The 21,880-nt window shown below is 40.5% G+C and overlaps 1 protein-coding gene across 2 annotated transcripts; it reads right to left on the bottom strand.

The window, feature by feature from the left end:
* Positions 1-860: 860 nt before the first annotated feature.
* On the bottom strand, positions 861-20,226 carry LOC148661729 (SH2 domain-containing protein 4B-like). 2 transcript variants are annotated; one of them, XM_088635897.1, is made up of 9 exons: positions 20,106-20,226; positions 17,048-17,947; positions 13,786-13,954; positions 10,559-10,706; positions 7,456-7,594; positions 6,660-6,987; positions 5,701-5,828; positions 2,185-2,405; positions 861-1,497 (listed from the first exon to the last, which is right to left on the bottom strand). In XM_088635897.1, exons 2-9 carry the CDS (start codon positions 17,217-17,219, stop codon positions 1,405-1,407), a joined length of 1,398 nt encoding a protein of 465 aa, XP_088492023.1. In that variant the 5' UTR covers positions 17,220-17,947; positions 20,106-20,226; the 3' UTR covers positions 861-1,404. The 2 variants fall into 2 exon arrangements, with proteins under 2 accessions (XP_088492023.1, XP_088492022.1); XM_088635896.1 differs by having other exon boundaries at positions 17,048-17,236; positions 20,106-20,220.
* Positions 20,227-21,880: the final 1,654 nt, after the last annotated feature.

The raw sequence follows: 21,880 nt of genomic DNA, 5'->3' as shown, positions 1-21,880 counted from the left end.
GTTTGTTCTAATGTGTTTAAAAATAATGTTTAAATGTTTATACAGAGGTGGTATAATGTACATTAAACCGTACCTAACAAATGTGGTTACAGACACGAGGAGAACACTCAACCCGTCTAGCCTGTTTGGTCATTTGGTGTTAGTACAAATGTGTTGATCTTTAATTGCATGAGACTTGCTTCATCCTTCTCAATCTGGTCCAGATGCTCTAAGATTTGTTTTAAAGAAGAGGTTCTTGATCCTGTGTCTGCTGGTTTTCTTTCCAACAGGACCCTTAAGTTCCACACACTGGTGCCTCTAAGTGATCTGCTAGCTGTTTAGACATTTTGTTTTTGCATTAAGACCTTGGTTTCAACCATTCTCTTGCCAGTATTTCCAATACATTCAGCAAGCAGACCTTTATGGTGTCTGTTCTGACCTTGGTGGTTCAGACTTTCCTCCATTTCTAAACAGCTATTCATAGGTAATCAGTTCATGATAAACAGACACAGTTGGGAATGATTAGATACTCCTACGTTGTCTTAACACCAGCTGATTCCCTTTCACATGACACATCCAAATAAGCGAAGCTTCTAAGCACCCTAATTTGTACAATTAGAAATCCTGTTCAATGTTAAAGAACTTATAAGCAAAATTAAATACAGGCCTTAAATGGAAAAGTTAAATCAATTACCCTGTAACTAAGCTCAGCTGGAGTAAAAAACAGAAGACTGATCCTCCATGGTTAGGATTAAGAACAGCTGCTCTCGGGGATTCAGTAAGGTGCTAGAGTTGATCTCAGGATAAGACACGAAGAGGTCTCTGTATCTGCCATTCATGAGATTTCAGATTGGGTAACAAGGTGAAGATATACTGAAAGCGAGTTAATGTCCTTTTTTATAAAATCAATATGGAATTGCCAAATGTTTATACCTCTGCAGTTAGTTAGTCAGCTTGGCTGTTCCAGCCTTCCTGCTAGCAAGGGAGAGATGCAGACTTTGTGCTCTTTTGTCCTCTTCTTCTTCTGCACGATGCAAATCGACGGTGTTCACAGTGAAAGGGAATGAGAGGAAGGGCTGACACAGCTCTTCCCAAGCTAAGTGATAGTCAGCAGTCACAGGAGCCGATGTAGCAAGATGAAGACATCCCTGATCGACTTCATATCCGCCTGACTCCAGCAGTGTGTCAGACGACGGGATGCTGCTGTTCTTGGAGAATCCAGGTCATTGGAGAATTCAGGAACCCTGAACTTGTGATCTTCAGATTATAGGGAATTCCTACAGTACATCCTTAAATGGGTAAGAAAGATTTTTTTTTCTAATATAAGTCTTTTCTGTGTCCTTTGGGCAGCACTCACACAAATAGTCTCCAAAAAGTCTCCAGAGATGTGCACCAGAGCACAGATGAGTTTAGGAGGAGGGGGTGTTATTGGAAGAGTCCCCCATAGTCTGTATTAGACCCCTTCTGGCCACAGGGGTCCTGCAACAGCTCTCCCCCAGATGTAGTGATCACTTCCTCCTGCAGAGACAAAGATTGCATTTGACATAATCAAGAGGGGATACAGGACTCCAACAATATGGAGGTGTGATTGGATTCCAGAGCTTTGCACTGCACGATCGTGGGTTCAAATCCTGGGTAGGATCCCACTGTGGCACCCAAGGTATTTTCAGTTTCCAGAAATTGATTATAAAAGGATTTCTGTGTCATCATGGTAAGTTAAATTTTGTTCTTGTTTAACGTGTATGGTAAAATAAAGGAATAGAAAATGCAGAATCATAAAATAGGAATTTTATGCTTAAACTGCATTCATTTTGGCACATATTGTGCATATACAGTAGGTGCAGTGATGTTTGAAGTTTTGGAGTTTTTCATGATGGAAAATTGTGAAACTTAATACAAATATCTGTTATGTCCTTAAGTAATGCCTTGTTTGCTGGGAAACTATAGAATACAGCAAGACAACAGGGATAGTTACCTCACTACCCTGGGGTAGTAAGGGTTAGACTATTAGATATTGAATACCTTAAGTGTAAAGCAAAGATTAGTTTATGCTTGACTTGCCTGGTCTCAATTTGTTCTCTTGTTTTTGCTCAACACCTTTAAGTCTAAGGCAAGCTTAAAGAAAAAATCAAGGAAAAACTACAGTTGTCTTTTACACAGCTGGACAGAAGTGTTTTGGCATGAGTGGAATCCAGTGGATTCTACCTTGTGGAAGTCAATGAGATCAGCCAATGTGGCGTGTCGGTTCTGGTCCACACCCAGGAAGCTGTAGTAGTCCCCGGAGGCATCAATGAGGAAGTGCTTGAAGCCACTGTGTGTGCGGTAGGAAAGGGTGTAACCCCAGATCCGCTCACTAACACGCACCAGGAATGAGCCTTCAGGGGCGTTCATCAGCAGAGCCTCAGACTCCTGCCGAGAGATTATACCTGTAGAACAAGAGAGAGATTATTCTGCATAAGACAAGCAAATCGATTGCACCCAGACACGTATGGATGGAGAAAACAAGATACAGTGTAATTTTTAGGAACATGTAGGCACTGCAGAATAAATTGTTACATCTATAAAAAACACACCTTTTAGCCATGATTTAAAGAGTTAAAGGGGTTTCCTTTTTTCAAGGTGAGATATACAAATATATATATTTTTGCTGGTATACTGATTCACAATGTGGCACTTTCAGGTAGCTGCTAAAAAAAACTTCCCTCTTTCATCTCCGGTGTGCCTCATGAAACTGAAAACTGGTGTTAAGTGGGTGGGATGTAAGCAAAGTTTTAAGTGAAGTCCAGGCCAAACTACTTGTCACATATGACCTGCTCCATGAGTATGTTTCCCAGTGTGTGCTCATCTCAAACCACTCTTAAACTGCAGTAGAACAGAGAAGTAGACAACCTTCCTTATTGTTATTGCCTTTCACTGGTATTTGTTCTAATATATGCATTTACAGGCAGCGATAAAACTGATCCTTTTTTTCCACTGACAGGCTGTAAATTTGCAGATGGTTGACAACCCTGCCTTTAAGTCAGGAAATGAAATGTTACCTCTATAAATATATGGATCTGTCTTCTATTTGTCATTCATTTACCATGCATTTGCTCTGCTTTGTGTTGGCCTCCCATGACTGTATCATAGGAATTTGTAACTAGAGAGGTTTGCTTTCCTGTGATTTCAATGTGCTTAACCGTGCATTTACCGCAGTGTGCAACTGTAGCAAAATCTTAAAAGAAACAGGGAGTCGAAGGAGTCGACTGTTCTGCTAATTGGGCATGAGTTATAACTGCATCTGCAGAGTTCACTGCAGTTTTGACAGTCCACTGAATAAGGAATCACAGAAGTCAATTTGACGCATGATAAAGCACATGCAGAAGATTCAGATGAAGTCTGACCTATAGTACCCAATTTAATATATTGTTCAGGTAAAGATGTAATATTATAAAGACATTTTGATAGCAGTTTTCTTTCTACAAATAAAAGTACTGTAAGTCTAGCAAGGTTCAACTTGTTATGTTAAAACAGCCAGACACAAAGACAGATTATACCTGTAGACTCCCACATGAACGGCCATATTAAACCTACTTCCAAAGAACGAGATTACACCCACAGTCAAGGGAGAGATTAAACTTTGAGACAAAGAGATTGCACCTGGAGACAGTGATAAATCACACCTCTTGACACAAAGACGGTATCAGCAGAGGCTGTTCATACCTGCAGAGAGAAAAAAAGGAGGCCTACCGAAAGAAGAGATTGTGCCTGCCGACAAGATTATGCGCGGATACAGAAAGAGATCAAGAGAGGAACTCCATAGAATGAGAGTTGGAGTTGAAATGGCAGTTCAAGTAGTCATAGTGGATTCCTTCAACAGTCACTGTCAAGTCTCCTGAAGCAGTACAACCGTGCGAAAGCGTGTACTGTATGTGTCAGCCCTGTCCATCTGGGCACCTTGTGACCATGTGGCCCTCATGACAGCCCTGTGTTTGGGTCCAGCAGGCGTCACTTAGGGCCTTAATCTGAACCACTGTCACTTAAACAGGAGCCACACACTGTGACCCCATTGTCGCATGGACAAAAGACAGCAGGACTCTTGGGAGTAATTAGCCCCAGGTGCTGTAAATTATTGAGCAGCTACTTCTCCCTCGCTGCAGACTCCTGCTCTGCCACACAGCTGCCCTCACTGCACTCTCATCTTCTGTGCCAGCGCCTCTCCAGTTACACAGCGCAGCGATATTCCACACTCCTCTCACTAATCCCTCCTGATCCAAGGGCTGGAAACAGTGGTTTTGGGTTGCTCAGGGAGCTTAGGTGTGTATGGTGGGGAAGGGGAGGTGTTTAAGAAAGTTACGAATTAATCATTCGATTTATAGCAGCTAACTAAGTCCAGTATCTCATCCAGGCATGTTTTAAAAATTCCCAGTGACTTGACTGTTGTTCTGATGCAATCAAAATGTATCCAATGACATCAGGATTTTCTTAATGGTGACTATCATGGATTAATATCAAGTCTTGTGATATTTTAATGTGGGATATATTTTTTAAATAAAAAATTCATCTTTGTGGCATACATATATTCTGTCAGCATTTTGATTCTTATCCTAGATTTCCTAGATATAGAAAATCATCAGCTAATTTCACATCTTCACTTTTTTTTAGGTCATGCCCTCCTATTTGGAAGGCAGTGCAACACAGTGGGCAAATCTCTAGAATTATACCTACTGGGTGGTGGGTTTGAGTCCCTGCTACAGACATTGCTATTGTATCTTGAGTGAGGTACTTTCCCCAGTTGGGCCAGTTCACCCACTGTATAACTGGGGGACAAACATTGCAGGGGTGATCCCTACAAAGGGCTTGACGTTATGTGCTCTCATATCTGCTTAACTTCACAGTAATCAGAAGCTCTGGCCTGTGGCTTGGACATGGAAATTACCTCTTGTACTTGCCTCCCATTTGACACTTAAAGTGTCCATTTCTCCTAGAGGAACAGGTAAAACTTGTTCATGCTGAAAAGAAAAGAAAAGAGACGCAAACGTTTCGGCTGTGGAGCCTTCTGTAGGTATGAGCCATCTTCAGGTTCTTCTTCTTCAAAGCTGTAACTGTAGCTGTCTGTTTCCCTTTCCTTTCAGCATGGAATAAACCTTCACCTGTTCCTCTGCAGCCTATGCATGCTGATGCTGCTACCACCTTCACACCTCTTGAATGCATGAGTGTCATAGTATGCAGTGAGCTATGATTTCATCACTTCCCCTGATTCTCAAGAGTGCTCTTTCGTTACTAGCTGTTAAAGTTAAAGCTGCATTTGGGCTGTGTTGCTCAAACAATGGGAGGGGTGTCAGAGATGGAGGTACAAATCAGGTGTGAATCTCTATTTTCTACCCAAGCACCACCTGGAGCCTGTGAACGGATTTGTTTGATAGGTACTGCAGCCTCAGGTTGAATTGTTCTCCCCACAGTCATCCACAGACAAAATAATTAGATGAATTGTTGAAATTTGCTAATTACCAAAATTAATTCAATATAATGAGTAGAGAGATCTTCTGATTATTTAAAGCTGACATTGAAGAGATTATCTGGAGAATTAATTATCTCCTCAAGTACAGTCAGCCAGACTGCCTTTCTGAGAATGAGGTTTCATTTCCGCGCAGGAGGCAACAGCCCGAACTGGACCAGCTGTACACGCTGAATGTGTACCCAGGTGCTCAGGAAGATGGATAGGAGGGAGGCTGCTCTCACCATGGAACCAGGGGGCGATGGTGTTGCTGTTGCGTTCATATCCAGCTCGCCTGGGCCGCTGCTCCTCTCTGAACCAGCGCAGCACGGACTCGCGGGAGTTGGGCCGGGGGGGTCTTATCCATGGGGTGCTAAGGAGGGCAGAAGAGCAAGCACTGCAGTAAATACAGGGTAATGCTTAGTGATGGCCAGATGGGCAAATTCTCAGTGTAGGGTAACTAACTATACACTGGGTAAATATACATGGAGCACATACAGAAGCGGGACTATATCATCACAGGAGCAAAAGTCAAACACCCTGAAGACAAATTCACAGTAGACTTTGAGAAGAGCAGACTGTGAAGAAACCTCTAGAGCAGATCGTATGGGAGCCTGTGGAACCTTCTTATTAGAGAATGGGCTTTACTTTCTCATAGAGAAAACCCACTCCAAGCTGACCACATAGGAGGTACATACTGGACATTTAGGTGACCTCCCTGTAGAAGACAGGATTTTTTGGGGGGTATCTCATATACTATAATGTGGTATTTCTATGATCCTGTTGAGTGATCATTTTTGTGATTTGTTGCAATTAAATTGTCTCTGTATTTGGGACCGTGGTTTATTGAATGTACAGAATTGTGTTCTATGCTGATAGTATTAACAGCACTTGGTCTGCCTGTATAGTATTAGAAGCCTGAACAGAGGGGTCTGTTCATGTCTGTCTGTGTCTGCCTGTCTGCACAGGGAGGTGATGTGTCCAGTCAAGTGCTTCTTGTGCATGATTATATGTGTGCTTGCATTAGGTAGTGGATACTTATGATTGTATGGTGAGATGTCACAGGTTTTATTTGTTTTTCTGTTGAAGTGATACTGGTCGGCATCCATCTGTAATATTTAGAAATACCTGGGGTTGTTTGCCAAAGACTGTCTTTTCAGAAACTTGGTATGTGTCATCTCTGAGGTATGCGGTGCTATAGTACCTGTTAGCTGGGGACTGCAGTGCTGTGCTGGTGCTGTGTCGGCGACTCTGTCTGCCCCTCCGGGTGTGAGAGGGTGGTGCCGCGGACGGGGCGGCCATGCCGCTGTGGGCGTGGCCAGTGTCAGAACTGCGTTCGGAAGGCGTGGCCTCGATGTTGGCGCTGTGCCGCCGGCCTTGTCCTGCACCGTTTAGCTGGGTTTTCTGGAACAGGCCGCTGAGGCCCGCCACCCGGCCCTTCTCGATGGCACGCAGAGACTGGCGCTTGTACTCGTCCCGTGCCCGCCGAGCCTTGTGCTTCATCTCCTCGTCCGCAGCCTTGGAGCGACGCACTACGAGGGGGCGTGAGAGAGATGGAGTTGGGCAGTAGGATGCAAGAGAAGGGTAAGGGAGAAGACCGAGGTAGAGAGCCAGCCAGAGGAACGTGTGGAGTGGGGAGGGAGAGGAAACATGAAGATATCGAAGATGCGAAGAAAGGAGGAGCAGAGGAGAAAATGGGTGGGTTGGGAGAGGGGCAAGATGAGAAAAAGGCAAAAGAAAGGTAGGAGGAGAAGTGAGTGTTTGAGAGATGGATAAGAGAAAGACAGAACAAAACCAGAAGAAAGGCTGGAATTACTGACATTGTTTTCATAATACACTTTTTGGAGAAAGCGACAAACAGTGAAAAGCTGATGGAACACAAATGGTTCTTACGAACTCCTCCTCTACTCTTATCCTTTGATTGTTCATCCTTGCCCACTGTCCCAAAGTCACTGTCATGAAGTTTCTTGTCTCTCCTCCCTTTCTGTGCCCATACTCACGCTGCTCCTGCCACTCCTTGTCATCCCTCTCGCTCCCTCGCTCCTCCTGTTTGAGGGACATGTACAGCTCCCTCGCTCTCCTCTCCTCTGTGCGGCGTATTTCTTCCTCCCCGCGCTGCCTCTCTTCTTCTTCTCGCCTCTGCGGGAGAGACCATATGGACTCATTGCCCCCTTTGTCCTCTGCTGTGCATCCATCCTCCCACATCTGCTTTCCTTCCACTGCGTTCTTGTAATTCCACATGGTCTTGGTTAGGCGATCCACTAGGACGACTTGGGAAGCTATCGGTAAACCTTGTCTGCTGAGGGACCTTATGTCTCTGTCTAGTATGTCTAATGCAAAGTAGTTTTGAGTGAAATTGGGAAACTGATGTGAACTGTAACAGATATTAGGTCTCGTGTTGTTCTTTCCTTGTACTGTTGGTTTGTTCAAGTGTTTTCAGAACGTTTCAGACTCATGCATGCTTGTTTATTATAATATGCCTTTTATGCTGGTTTTTGACAGTTGCAGTAATTTGTAAGACATCTGACTCTTTTGTACTGAAGTAGTTATTTACAAACAGCCAAGTTCTAAAAACACCTGAATCTACAATACGTGTTGTAACTGTGAAATGGATGCACTAACCTGCTTGACCTTGTCCACCTTATTTGGTTTTGGGGAGTTTAATGAAGGATCTTGCACAGCTGTTTCACAGCTTCTTTCCCAGGAAACCACATTTCTGGACTTCTTGTTCCAGACATCTGCCTCCCTTTACAATAAACAAGTGCTTCCTATACTCGGTATTAAAGATTTGTCCTCTTAATTTTAATTCCTTTTGGACATTATTTTGTTATTGACTGTAAGCAGTGTAATACCATTAAGGTTTTTGAATATTTGAGTATCAGTCCCCTGGTATTCAAAGTGACTTGTTCTGCTGAGCTCTTTCCATGGTAGCAATATCCTGTTCTTGAGTCAAAGTGATTCAGCTTTCTGAGTTTTGTAAAGCTCTGATCCAGCTGGCTGGTCAGTATAAAGCATTGCAGTACTTTATGCTGGCCAGCCAGCTGGAGCAGGCAGCTGAGAGAGCTGCTGACACCTGTAAATGAATGTAGCAAACTCTACCATCTAAGGTGTTTACAAATCACAGTGTACTAGTTTGCTTGATCTCCAGGCCACAGGACAGACATTTTACTGACTCTTTCATGGTAGCTCAGTCTGTCAATTTCCTTTGTGATTTTTCTTTATTCAAATTATTTTTGTCCAACACACCATCACACAGACCTATTATCTGGGAACTTATTGAAAGATAAAATAAATCTGAAAATCAAAAGTCTTTATCTTCTCTTCAGCATGAGGGAAAAAACATAGATGATTTTTTTTTAGTAATATGGCCCAAAATATTTCTTTTTTCTTTTTGCGTTCTCTCCCATTTTGGGATTTGATAATTAATATTCAGGTTATCTCAAATCTCTTACCAAAGAGTTTGTTGTAGTCTGATTATTTGTAGATTGTTTATACACATCTTGGAAAGGGGTTGTCATAGTCAAGCTACATAGCCATGTAGTCAAAGGAGACATCTTTTTAAAGGATCTGCTACTGTAGGTGCAGCATCCAAACAAGTTAGCCGGGTTGAATGGCATCCTTTAATTTGTGATCTTCCTTAGTTATTTTCGTCTGTTCCTTTTCAATCTTCAGTATATACAGCAGAATCACAACAGCTCTTTCCAATAACACTGTAAGCTTATAGGTTCCTGTTTAGATATAATATAGGCATCATTGCTGAATGACAGGCTGATAAAACCCCGTTTTGCTTGAAATCCACCCAGACCTGGTGGACCTCAGCCAGTTATGGACTATGCATAGGAACATTGACTCAAATCAATCTAGAGCCCAACCTGTACTCTGTGCAGAGGCTGCTCTGTCTGTAGCATTGAAGCACAATTAAATATTATGTGCAACATCCCTGCCTGACTCCTCTCTTCATTAACTTGAACACTGAAGGGTTCTATAAAGAGCAGAGGGACATTCTGAGTGTAAAAAAGTAAATCAATCAAAACGCTTGGCCAGTCATATATGCTGCTGCTGCTTGCTGCTTGGACCAATGAAAAGAATCCATCAAGACATGTAAAAGACTATCTGATGGATAAAAATGAGTGAGAGCCAGTTATTGCATCTGGATCTATTTGTACATGTGAGCTAATGAAAATGGAAATGATATGGGGGTCAAAAGCTAGAGAATGGGGCTTTTTCTTCCCCTTGAACCTGACCTGTGTATTTATGGGGGAAAAGTGGATTAATTTCCTCTGTTATTGCTGTTTTAGAATGAATAGAATAGAAGATCCTTTTAACCAGCCTTGATGTGAGAGGCATCTGGATTACATTTTTCCTTCTTTTAAGTATTCAACTGAAAGAATATTTTGAAAGACAGTTAAAATTTAATGACTCAGAGCTTTCCCACTGGCTGGCTGGATGTCGAGGGGTGAAGATAAACAAGATGTTTAATATTTGAAGAGCTTCTTAAGAAGGTCTCATTAAGAGGTCCTAAATCATTCAGGACTGACAGGCCTCTGAAGGCTTTATAGAAGCAGCCTGGAAATGAGCTCTCAATCACAGCCTTTGGCTAATCCCTTCCTCCCCACCAAGCCCCCAAATGCTTTGTAGAGCAATGCAGAGAGCACGCACACTCTTATCAGGGCATGCCATATATTTGCTTAAAGTCCAGCAGCTACGTTACCCCAAAATATGCAAACAGAACCCTGCCAGGTTACAATGAGCCTTTTCAAAACCCTGCTTAGCCTGTGGAAAAAATATTGGCATTCTGCATGTGCATCTACTTTCAAGCCCTGCATGATGCATGAGGTTACACAAGCAGATGCTGCTGTGTTTGTATCTGCTTGAATTTTGTTCTTGATACTACAGTATGTACCATATACACATTGTCACCCAAAGTCTGGTTATCTGGACATGACAGAGTTCTTTAACATTAGGGACTGGTAAAGAGAAACTGTTGAAATGCAAACAATAGCTGTACTTGGAGATGATTAGGTGAGCTCCATTGAGTGTACATAACTGTTCACAAGTTAATCACTTCTGAGGTGACTTGACAATATTCCAATGCACATTTACCTTTAGCTCCTCCTGAATCCGATCCTCTTCCATTTTTGCTGCTCTCCTGTCCTCCGTCTCCTCCCTCCATTTCTCCGCCACAAAGCGAGCCTTTTCCTTTGCCATTGCATCCCGAAACTTCTGTTCAATCTCGGCCTCTTTTGCTCGCCTGAGTTTGGAAGGATAGAGGTGAGAGAAAGAGACAAGCCACTTTTAAACTTGTGTAGACTAGGGGTAGGTAGGTTTACAGCATTTCTAAACTCAATGCTAATCTCTTTTCATAAAGAGACTTGGTATATAAAATTGAGTTTAACATTTTTCAAAAATAAACCTAGATAGACGGAATGGTATTTGATTTAATAACTTTATTAGTGGCGCATTTATCTTTAAAGAGGTTGGAAGGTCTTTACACCAGCTGTATTACTGCATCTAAACATACTTCACAAAAAACAGAGCGTAATGTCTAACATCTGATTCTAAGGTTACAATGATAGTGTCACAAGATTTCTAGAAACAGAGTTCTAGATTTTTAGCAGTCTTTACTAGAACTTGTTTAGAAATTCCCAGCAGATTAAGCTTTGTTTCGGATTGGAAAGTGTTTCCTTTACTCTGCATTAAGTGTAAAAAAATGCTTCACACTAGTTTACTCATGGGGGTGGGGGGGGATCAGAAAAAATAACAATCAGCTTTGAACAAACTGCATGCTTCTTTTCTTAACATGTCGCCATTCCAGTTTCTCCTGGTTGGAAATGGAGCATTTGGGCAATCAGTTTGTTTCTGAATCCGCTCATTTATGATTTTCCATCCACAGTTTCCAACAGAAGTCATGCCAGTAGGTTAGAAATGGCCTTTATCATATTTCAGCTTTTATGCAGATTTAGGAGACTTGACAGCTGAAGAATTTTGTCCAAATGAAAGCAAATGTTTGTTGTCATTTAGGTTACATTCTTTGGTGTGTTCACAGGTGGTACTGCTTAACACACATGACTTTCTAATTTGATTAGGCAGTGTTATTAGCAGTTTAACGCTTTCCAATTACAGGCAGGCAAATCCTTCAGCCAGTGTTCCAAAAAAACAAAGTGCAAAAGCTGCATTTCATTGTCTTGTGTGCAGGTGTAAATTGGATTCAACCAGCTTGTTCAGCTTCATTATTGTTTCCAAAATAGACTTCAAAGCACTCCCACTGCTACTTTTAGGCAGCAACTGAGCTACCTTTTATTCCAAATTTTATAACCGAAGCTTGGCTGCATAAGCTGGTTCAACTCTTCTATATTTGTGCCAACCTTAAAATAATTAGAAATCTCCATTAGTGGGTTGTCCACATGTTCTGAGCTTACTTAACTACCTTCATTCAATGCAAGATACCTTGTCAAGAACTGTATTGCCTTCCTTATGTGTTTGTATTTAACTTTAAATGAAGGTATTTTATCTTTGTACAATGCTGGTAGAGAATAGCAGAAAATATCATGCTGTCATGAAATGTGCTGACCATTTTACTGATTTCATAACGTTTAAAAAAGATATAGAGAAGCATAATACAAACATCTTTCTTGCTGTGAACATGTTTACTCTCACATTTAAGTGATCAGATCTGGTTTAGAATGCTTGTAACCAATAAAGGTGACGACATGTTTTTATTTCAATGGCTGTATTCATCTGCTGGAAATCCTTTGGCAATGTTTGAATCAGAAAATATTAGTCAGGGTTTTATGAAATGATCTGCAGAATTCAATTGGTACCCCATGTTCTTGTAAAATAGTGCTGTGCAGTTTGTGAACAATTCACTCCTTTTTAATGAAATCATCCTTTGTGAACTGGCACAGTCCTTGAACGATCTGTTCAACAAGAGAAGTTGAGTGAGTATAATGTAGAGAGGTGAGACTTTGGAGTGCACGCGCACCACAGATGGAATAGATGCTACTGGATCTTCCTTCTCCAAAATGATCAATGAAGCTTTGTATGCGTCACCCCGAGTAAGAGGAAGGGCAAAATCTTTCTTAAATCTGGAGGTCATGAGTGAGGCTTAATATTACTTCAGATCAGCCCAAATATATTTGCAATGTTCAATATCCTGGCTCTTGTTTCTTCTAACACCAAATGTAATTTTCTTTGGTCTGCTTTGTTAAATTTAGTGCCAGTGTGGATGTGCTGGTTAATTGTCAATGGATGTTTCTTTGTAGTGATGCTGTGCAATATGCAGTTCATGAGACAGACACATCTACTTGTAAATCATTTATAGTTTTGCCCCAGGGCATGAAACTGAAAATTTGATTGCCAGTATTCTTAGGGAGTTAGTTAGGCTACTTCTTGTGAGTTCTTGCTCACTTTTTAAATTTATCATTTAAAAAATAATTTATATAAATTTGTTGTGTGCACGCAGCAATAATGCTGAGCTGAATCCCCTTGTATCTTGAACCTCTTGTTTTATCATTCTGCCTTAAAACTCCACCTTTTTCTTTCTGTCCTTCCTTCCAACAATCTCCTTTTTTTCTCCTTTCTTCCACACTGCATCACCTCATCTTTCTTTTCCCCCGCTTCTGCTTCACAGTTACTTCTCGTCTCCATTTCCCTGTCTCTTTCAGTCTCAGCCTCCCTTCCTCTGCCAGTCCACTTTGGGCAGAACTGCTGTGTGTGGTGCAGTCTGTAGTCACACTGTAAACCTCTTCCTTGTACCTGTCTTCCTAATGGAACATGACCCCCACTAGAAATGTACAACAATAAATAGGAACCTGGCCTTTAAAATACACTACTATAGAGGCTTTGGCTGAATTTTAGCAGAGGAGATTTTAGATGCATCTTTCACAGAATATGTGAATATTAATAGGCTCTTTCTTTCCTTATTTGCTGATGCAACATCTGGTGCTGGTATAGTTGGGAATTTAACAGCTGCATAAAGGTTCTACACAATCCCTGTAAGCAATTTCCACTTTCAACACACATATTTTCCACTTGCGTTTACTTTCTTTTAATGGTTAGACTGCCTGTTTATTGAATAGAAATGTATGTTTGTCAATGGAAAGCCAATAAATAAATTAAGAAAATTAACTAGATTTCCCCTTGTGAGACACTTTACTGTAGTTACAAAAGAAAGTGATTGTTATAAATGGTTCATGTTTTTGCTTGGGGGATAATGATACAATTATAAATATACTTTGACATGCACTGTCACAATTTGGCTTTTCGTTAGCCTTTAGTTACAGACAATTACATCTGATTCCAATTGCCTGCTGGTCATGTTCTTTGCTCACCAGAGCTCTTTGGCCTCTTGCTGTGCCTGCCTTCTGGCTCGTTCTGCCATCAGCTCCTCCACAATCTCTTCATAAGGTTTGTCTCCCGGCGCCTCTCCCATCACCCACACCCACACATCTCCATCCTGGCCCAGCAGCCACTGCACGCCCTTATCACCACCTGCAGCACCTTGGCAGAGGAACACACTGTCAGGAGGGGGGCTGACATCCCAGTAGGAAAGAGGAAGATGGCAAACAATGCCACAGAAGTTCAAAAAGCAAAACACTTGAAAGAAAAATCAAAATGACAAATGCACTGCTCACTGCTTTACAAGGCCCTGCATGTGGATATTTGAAAACAACAATTGAACTGGACCATTTACCAGTTTTATACTCCTGCTTTGTTCTGATTGCTCTGATTGATTCTTATTTTAATGTTTCCTTTCCTTTATGGTTTTCCACTTACTGCTGTTTCTGAGTTTGTTATAATAAACATGGTTTCAGTATATAATAACAAGGACAATGATTTATTAATATATCATTTGGTTTTTGCATTTGCCTTTGTCCATTCATTTCAAGTTGTTAGTTTTAAATGTGTGATATGAAAACAAATGTCAGTTGATCAGACGAATAAACATGGGACAAAAAGGGAATTAAGACTAACGGAAAACAAAAGGACAATACCCAGTATCATGTACAGTAGGTCAGGGTTAAAGTGATACAGACAAGTTCAAAGTCAAGGGGCTTATTGTATCCTTGTTACTTTTTGTCTTAGCACAGTCACGGTTCTACCGCACCTCTCGCGTACATTAATTAAACCCACTTTTAAAGAGCACAACTATTTGAGCTTACCCTCGATAGGTTGATGTATTGATGTCAAGTTTTTATTTTATTTGATACAACAGAAATACTAATGTTTCAGTAAACACTGCCATTACTCTCATCCTGGTGCACTATGGCACAGTGCCATAATGTGTAACAGAGAGGAAACTGTTTAGAAGAAAAGATAAGGAAAAAAAAACATTTTCTCACAGCATTTCACAGACAGAGAAAAGAAAGTGCAATCCAGAAATATATTGAATTACTCATTTAGAAAACATGAAAAAGATTGTTAACACCAAATTATAAGATGGGTTTAATGAAAATACTTTTTGTCATGCTTGGAGATGTGTTAATGTTATGGAGGGTAAAGTAATCAAGAAGGGGGATTTTGTTTTTGTTTTTTTTGTTGTCAATAAGTGAAGTCATTTATCTGATAAATTTTATTTTGGAACATGCTTATCTGTAGCTCTCTTCCATGGAGCAATCCCTGAAAGACAGTTGACCCTGATAATTAAGAAGAAATTGTGTAGAATACAGTTATCTTCTCTCACATCTTATATCACATGTGTAACGAACAGTTCTTTCCGGACCCTATGCGGACGACACAATCCGAAGAAGTGGGGAAACACTGGGAAAACGTCATGCAGGAATACGGGGCTGAAGACAGGGGGGCGTGTCCAAAGTGCGCTGGTGCACGGGGAGGTGTGGCCGAGGCGAACAATCCCTAAGAGTAATCCTTAGAGTATCCAAAAACACATGAGTAAGTCCAATACCAGGAGATCCATCAAAACTAGGAATTAAAACCAGAAACCGGGTCGGAACCCGCGGACAGGGAACGGGAACGGGAACGGGAACGGGAACAGAGATTAAAACCTTAACGGGACCAGGCGCTTCCAGGTCCCGGACTCGCACGGTACAGAAACCAGATGCAGAGCCCGGATGAGCGTCAGCGCCTGGCTTTTAAGGTGGGCTGGGAATAGGGATCAGGTGCACAGAATAAAGTCTAAAGTGAAGGGCTGGAGCACCCTTAAGGAGGGGGGACTATAATCGTGACAACATGTCTATTGACCAGCATCATATCCCATATCTTGAACATTTTGGAAATCTTGAAGTCCCAAATCCTTAGTCATTATTATCCAATTTCCCTTATATCTGTAGATATGAAATGTTTGGAAATTAGTTAATTAAAATCTCTTGCTTATAAAGCAGAGAAAATATTAAAGATACTTTATTTAGAATTAAACGCAGAATAATAATAATGAATATTAATTCTGTTGAACCCAAACCTATGATGCAGTATCCTCTGGAACAGTATGTGTGTGAACGATAATCTAATTTGTTGGTCTGAATTTTCAACTCAGCATTCATGCTCTACCCCATATAATATATTTTTATTGCTAGAAACACAGGAGCACCATAAGGTAGTGCAGCATACACAAACAACTTTGTCAGTGTTTGTGTATAACATTAAACACAAATGACTTCGTCAGCAGCTCATCTTGGTTTCATTGTTAAATTTGCAGATGACACCAATAACAGCTGGTCGACAGCTGACAACTACCAGCTGTTATTGGTCTGATAAAGAACTCCGAAGATGGGTATAGACAGGAAATATAAATACAAATGTAGCAGAAACAATTTTCTGCTACATAATGCAAAAGAACAAATAGTTATCGATTTTCAAACAAAGAAATAAGTGGCTATCAAGTTGGAAAATGTAGAGAAGGTGGACAAATATTGATATTTAGGCTCGATTATTAATTCGAGACACTCATAGCATGCCAATATCTACTCCATTTATAAAGGGCAGTACAGGTTATATTTTGTGTGTGTGTGTAGTAAAGACTCTTTAATATTGAATTTTATGTCATTGTACGGTTAAACATTCATACTGAATATAATAACATTCATAACATAACATAAATTTGTTTTCATGGATGGTACTTTGGTTGGTCTTTTTATAAATGGATGTAAAGTCGATAGAATTGTTAGTTCTCATTCTGCTAGGATAAGCTTTCACTGTACACTAAAAAGAATAAGCCACACAGCTCATCCAATTGTGCGCCTCCACCTGGGGAATCCTATTCAATGTTGGCTAGTGCCATAACCCAGGCTCAGATTTGAGATCACAGAGCTCAGCTTTACCAGCTCAGCCTTACTCAGGAACTTTTTTAATGTATTTTTTGAAGGGCAGATTCTCTTGAGTACAATGTCCTCAATCACTATTCTGGAGCATTAGTTCCTGCAAAATCTGGCCAAGAAGGAAGAGCTCCATCTACCGGAGTTCAAAACAGCTTACAGCAGCAAAATGGGTTTCCTCAGAGGTTTCCTATCCCAGTCCTGTCCAGGCCCAGCCTAGTTTAGCTGTGAAATCTGACGAGATCAGTCACAGGTGTACAGGATGCAAGAACTCTCATTATTATTAATTTTAGGAAATGTCAGCAACTTTTTTAGTACTCACTCTTTTTGGTCTTTGGCTGCTGCTCCTGGTTCTTCTCATGGCTCTCTCTCTCAGCCCATCGACGTACTTGCTCCTCTCTCATTTTGTAGAAGAGGATCTGCTTCTGTTCCTCATTGAGCTCAGCCAGCAGATCAGGCTCGATGTACATGTCCTGTAGGATCTGTTGCATCATCCTGGCTGCCTGTTTCTCTGACCCAAGCCAAGCCGAAACTGAAATCAGAGAGACCCTGCACTACAACATGCCACTTTCTGAACCCAGGCACCTCCCCCTCTCCTATTCCAAATGAACAGAAGACTTTCCACTGGATCACCTCACCTTTGGAAAATCTGTAGATCCTTGCCTACACTCTCTAGCTGTTTGTTGTTTAACTGAACTTAACCTTCTCGTTCACTTAATTTTGTCATTCTTGGCATCCCCTCTGTAAGGATATTCTGACTTGGGAGCACACATTAGAGTGATAATATTACACTGTGAGTTTTTCCTCTCCATTTGTCACTTTTTACATTTAGAAGAGTAAATTTTCTTTGAACTCTTAATTCTCTTCTTGTTTCCTGCTTTTGAACCTCTCTTCTTTTTCTACCCACCCCAGTTTATTTTACTCTTCAGCATCTCCTTTCCTTTCCCCTGTGCTGTTGGTTTGCTCTCTCTATTTTACCATTGACTCAAGCTGCTCCGTGTTTCTCTCCTTCAAGCATTTCCTTCTCCTTCGCTGGGTGTTCTTTGATTCTCCCTCAGTCTGTGGTTGACTTTTATTTCCTCCTGTTCCCCCCCTTCCTACCCTCTCCTTCTCTCTGTGTCTCTTGCAGTGGCACTCCGAGCACAGGTGGGTCGGACAGCAAACAAAATGCTCTGTCCTCTCTGTCTGCCCGTCTGTTCGATCCCCTTCACTGGTCTGTGTTCTAGGAAGGCGTTGAGAGAGCGATATAATCAGAGGAATGAATACACCTGCTCTCACCTGTTTGTGTCTGTTACTTGATCCCTGCCCTCCCCCACTCTGCCATAGGGAGGCTATCAGTCTCAGACCCATCTTTCCGACACAACGACTGTTGCTGGTAATACCGATACCCAGCCTGCTTTATCTCTGCCTCTCTGTCTCTGTCATTGTCTGTCTCATTGCATCCTGGAGAAATATGGCTGTACAGAGTGAAAAAAGTCCACTGGATATTAAACTCTGATGGTCTAAAATAGACATCCATTAAATAATCTTAGGGGTTGTTTTTCTTGTTTTTTTAATCCAGTTAAAAATATATCCCAATTTCTTGGTAATGTTTTAGAATTTGCTGATATGCTTAATTGTATATGAAACAGTATGTGATTTCCTGTGAAGGGATTTTTGATTTTGTACAAAATAAGCATGTACCAATTACATGAAATTTTCAGCAGTTATTCATAAACTATTTGCTGGATTAATTGAACTGTTCATAGTCACTGATGGATTGAAACCACCTTCTTTTACTTCCAGTAAACATACTTTTTTATTAATTATATACTGTATTTCCTTTGGACAGGTTTCCCATTGTCAAACTTTTATGGTTACTTTTCAGAACAAAATGAAACCTTATATATCACCTTGCAAGTCTTGTAATGTCTGCCTGTTTTATTACAGAATTTCAACAGCTGCAGTTGTAGTATCACAAAGTCATCTGTCTCTGTGCTATTTCTTTTGATCTTTCTTTGTATAAAAATGTGGATTTGATGAAATCCAGTGTCAGAAGGTTTATGTAGACAACCTGTTGCTTTGAGATGAGATAGTGGAGAACCTGGATGCTTTTGTGTGTACTCCTTATATCCTATTATATTTTACACTCCCTTGCCCTCTCTTTCATCGCCTTTCTCTTTTATTAAGTAACTTCTCCACACTTTAAGGTATCTTCTCTTAGGTCATTAAGCACAGTTTGTTCTTCCCTTAATCCAGTCTTCAAACTGTTAAGGTTTATCTAGGATTCTGTTGTTCCCACACAGAGGTACTACTTCCTCTCCCTAGGCCCCCTTTCTCTCTGCTGAATAGCAAACATCTACATTTGTAAAACATTCACTGAGGAGTTCAGTGCCTCCTCTCCCTCCTTTCTTCTATCCTCTCTCAGACTTTTCTTATTTCTGTTTCTCTTTTCCTCATCAGAGTTACATGGTGCATCTTGACACTTGTTACCTTTTCTGGAACTTGACCATGGTGAAATTATCATAACGTTTTTGCTAAGGCTTTCTTACATGTGCCTTTACCATCTTGCACTGTACCGGATCACACGTAAACAAATATGAGTGATATCAAGGTGTAATACAGTACTGTAGATATCTGTTAGAAACATCTATTATGGCATATCACAGCATTAAAACATAGAAATAATAGCAAAAGAACAGTAAAATAACTACAATTGCACAAAAAAACGAATTCATAATAATCCAGTTATTTTCAGCATCATTGAGCAAAATGTCTAAATACCAAATGTCATGAATTTTGTCTACCATGTTAGTAGAACTTGTGAACCAATTTCAATTTTGTGGCTAAAATCTGCTTTGGAATGAAAGATTACAGACACAATTTCAATTTTTCACCCTTGTTCAGCCAGACAGAGCTGTTGTAGCCTACTTTTGCATTATGCTTTTACAGAAAACAATATGCCAACACATTTAAATAAGCTTTCTAAATGAAAACTATGTCTTCTGATTAACCACACACTGGTACTGACCCAGTGATATATCCCGGGCTTCACTTTCTCACATGAACAAGCCTAAACCATGTCCCTGCCCAGTACCAAAGAAGTGTACTCTGTCCCTTTAAATTTCAAATGAAAGAATCGTCAGACTGTGATTCTTTTGAAGGCAAGGGGGTGTAAGCAGTCAGAGAATTGCCCGTCTGTGCTTATCGTGGTATAGCTGCAGTCACATCACTACTCCTCAGCTTTGGACTTCATAGAAAACTTCGCAATCCAATTACAGATACAGAGTAGATCTCAATGTTAACACACACAAAAATGTTAACATACATGGCTATGTTCTCCACAATTGTAAATTTTGCAGAATCAAACACTCCAGACTTTGTTACTGTTACTTTGTTACCTTCTGCTCCCATCTCTTTGCCTTTCTCTTCCCTCCTTTAACTCCTTCTTGCCCTTCTTCTCTGTCAAAAATCAGCTCTTTATTTCCAGTAGTTGTGCTGAGATGTCAGTATAGATACCTGTTAAAAAACAAGCAGTAGTGAAATTAGTAAATATAACTGAATATTGTGTTTTCTCTGTAGCCCTGGTATTTTTTGAATGATGGGGGGAGAACTGTACAACATTTCTTGTTGTATTTAATCTTTACATCAAATTGTCTTCTTTAAAGAATGCCAAGCTCATACGTTTCTACTTGTGCTTCTGGTTTCTTGGATCGTTGTTACTTTTTATGAATTTCCTTGAATTTAATTGATTTTGTCATTATCTTTTGGGATGCTGAACTCCTAAATTAAGCCTGCAGGCAATTTGAGACTTCAGCACCAGTCGCATAAATATCCCACTTCAGCATGGCCACATCATTTAGGCCATGCATGATGCACACAGCTATAAGAGATAAGAGAGAGATAAGATAAGCTATAGATCAGGTTCAATTCCTTCCATTGTCAGCTTGGTGTTTTGTCACTATTGTGTTACTTCTATGCAAAGAAAATATACTATACTATACTTTGTTTGCACATAAGGAGAGGCCAATTAACAAACAGTTAGCACATCTTTAGAAGTCAGGAAGAAATATGAGCATTCAGAGAAACCGACACAAAGATAGAAAGAGCAAGTAAACTCTTCAGTGAAGGAATTCCTGTCCAGAAACGAATACATTGAGTTATGCATTCTTTACAGTTAAAAAATAAATCAAAACAATGAGCCTTATGTGGTCTACTTTTAATCATCCAGGTGGATGCTGCACATTGGTGGTGATGGAGGGGAGTCCCCATTACCTGTAAAGCGCTTTGAGTGGAGTGTCCAGAAAAGCGCTATATAAGTGTAAGCAATTATTATTATTATTAATGTTTCCAGTGCTCCCATTTTAATAATTCCAATACTGCAATTGTACCTGTAATGAGTTACATGGTTCCAAAACTATTAATATCTGTAAACAACTTATTTTGCTTAAGCAATTTGTAACTGATCATTTTTTTTCCAAGTAACGTCCCCCTGAATTGAAGATAAAAAGGGGCTGGCACAGCCCAAGGCTCCAGTCAGAAGCAAATGCAGTGTCTGACCCTGGCAGCATGCTAGATGAGCTTTGCTTGCATTCTTTGCAACTCTGCATGATTCTCGCTGTTCAGGGAAGACCCTGCTCAGTAACTGATCTCTGACAACGACTCCTGTGGTACTTATTTTAAAGCACTGCTATAGAATTCTCTTTCACAGAAATATGTTTTATGCCTCTTCCCATTTTATGTGTGTGCCTCCATGCTTAATATATTGTGAAACATTAAATATCTGGAATGTTTCTGGACAAAAAAAGATATCATTTGCAAGTCAGATTTGTGTATCCAAGTCTCTTGCCTTGGGGACCATTTTCATGGTGGCAGGCTTGTGGGAGATAGCTAACATAGTGGGGGGAAGGGATGACAGATTGACTTCACTCATGCAGTCAGTTCCAGTCAAATTGCACAAACACTGGCCCCTGCAACTATCTGCTATCAATAACAGCTCTGAGTGGGTAGAGAGGTATTTATATCTGGATCTAGGAAAGTGAACATACATGTTGGTGTATTACATTACTTTTTTGACTCTGTATACCTTACCATACAGAGTCAAAACCATAGTGTGTACTAATTATAGCTTAATAAAGAGATCTGGAAAGAAAAGACTGCACATATCTATTAAAAA

This window comes from Lepisosteus platostomus, chromosome 6 (assembly GCF_059453375.1).
Source record: "Lepisosteus platostomus isolate fLepPlt1 chromosome 6, fLepPlt1.hap1, whole genome shotgun sequence".
NCBI lineage: Eukaryota > Metazoa > Chordata > Actinopteri > Semionotiformes > Lepisosteidae > Lepisosteus > Lepisosteus platostomus.
The sequence above is the reverse complement of the archived record's forward strand: the minus strand, read 5'-3'. Positions and strand labels throughout refer to the sequence as shown.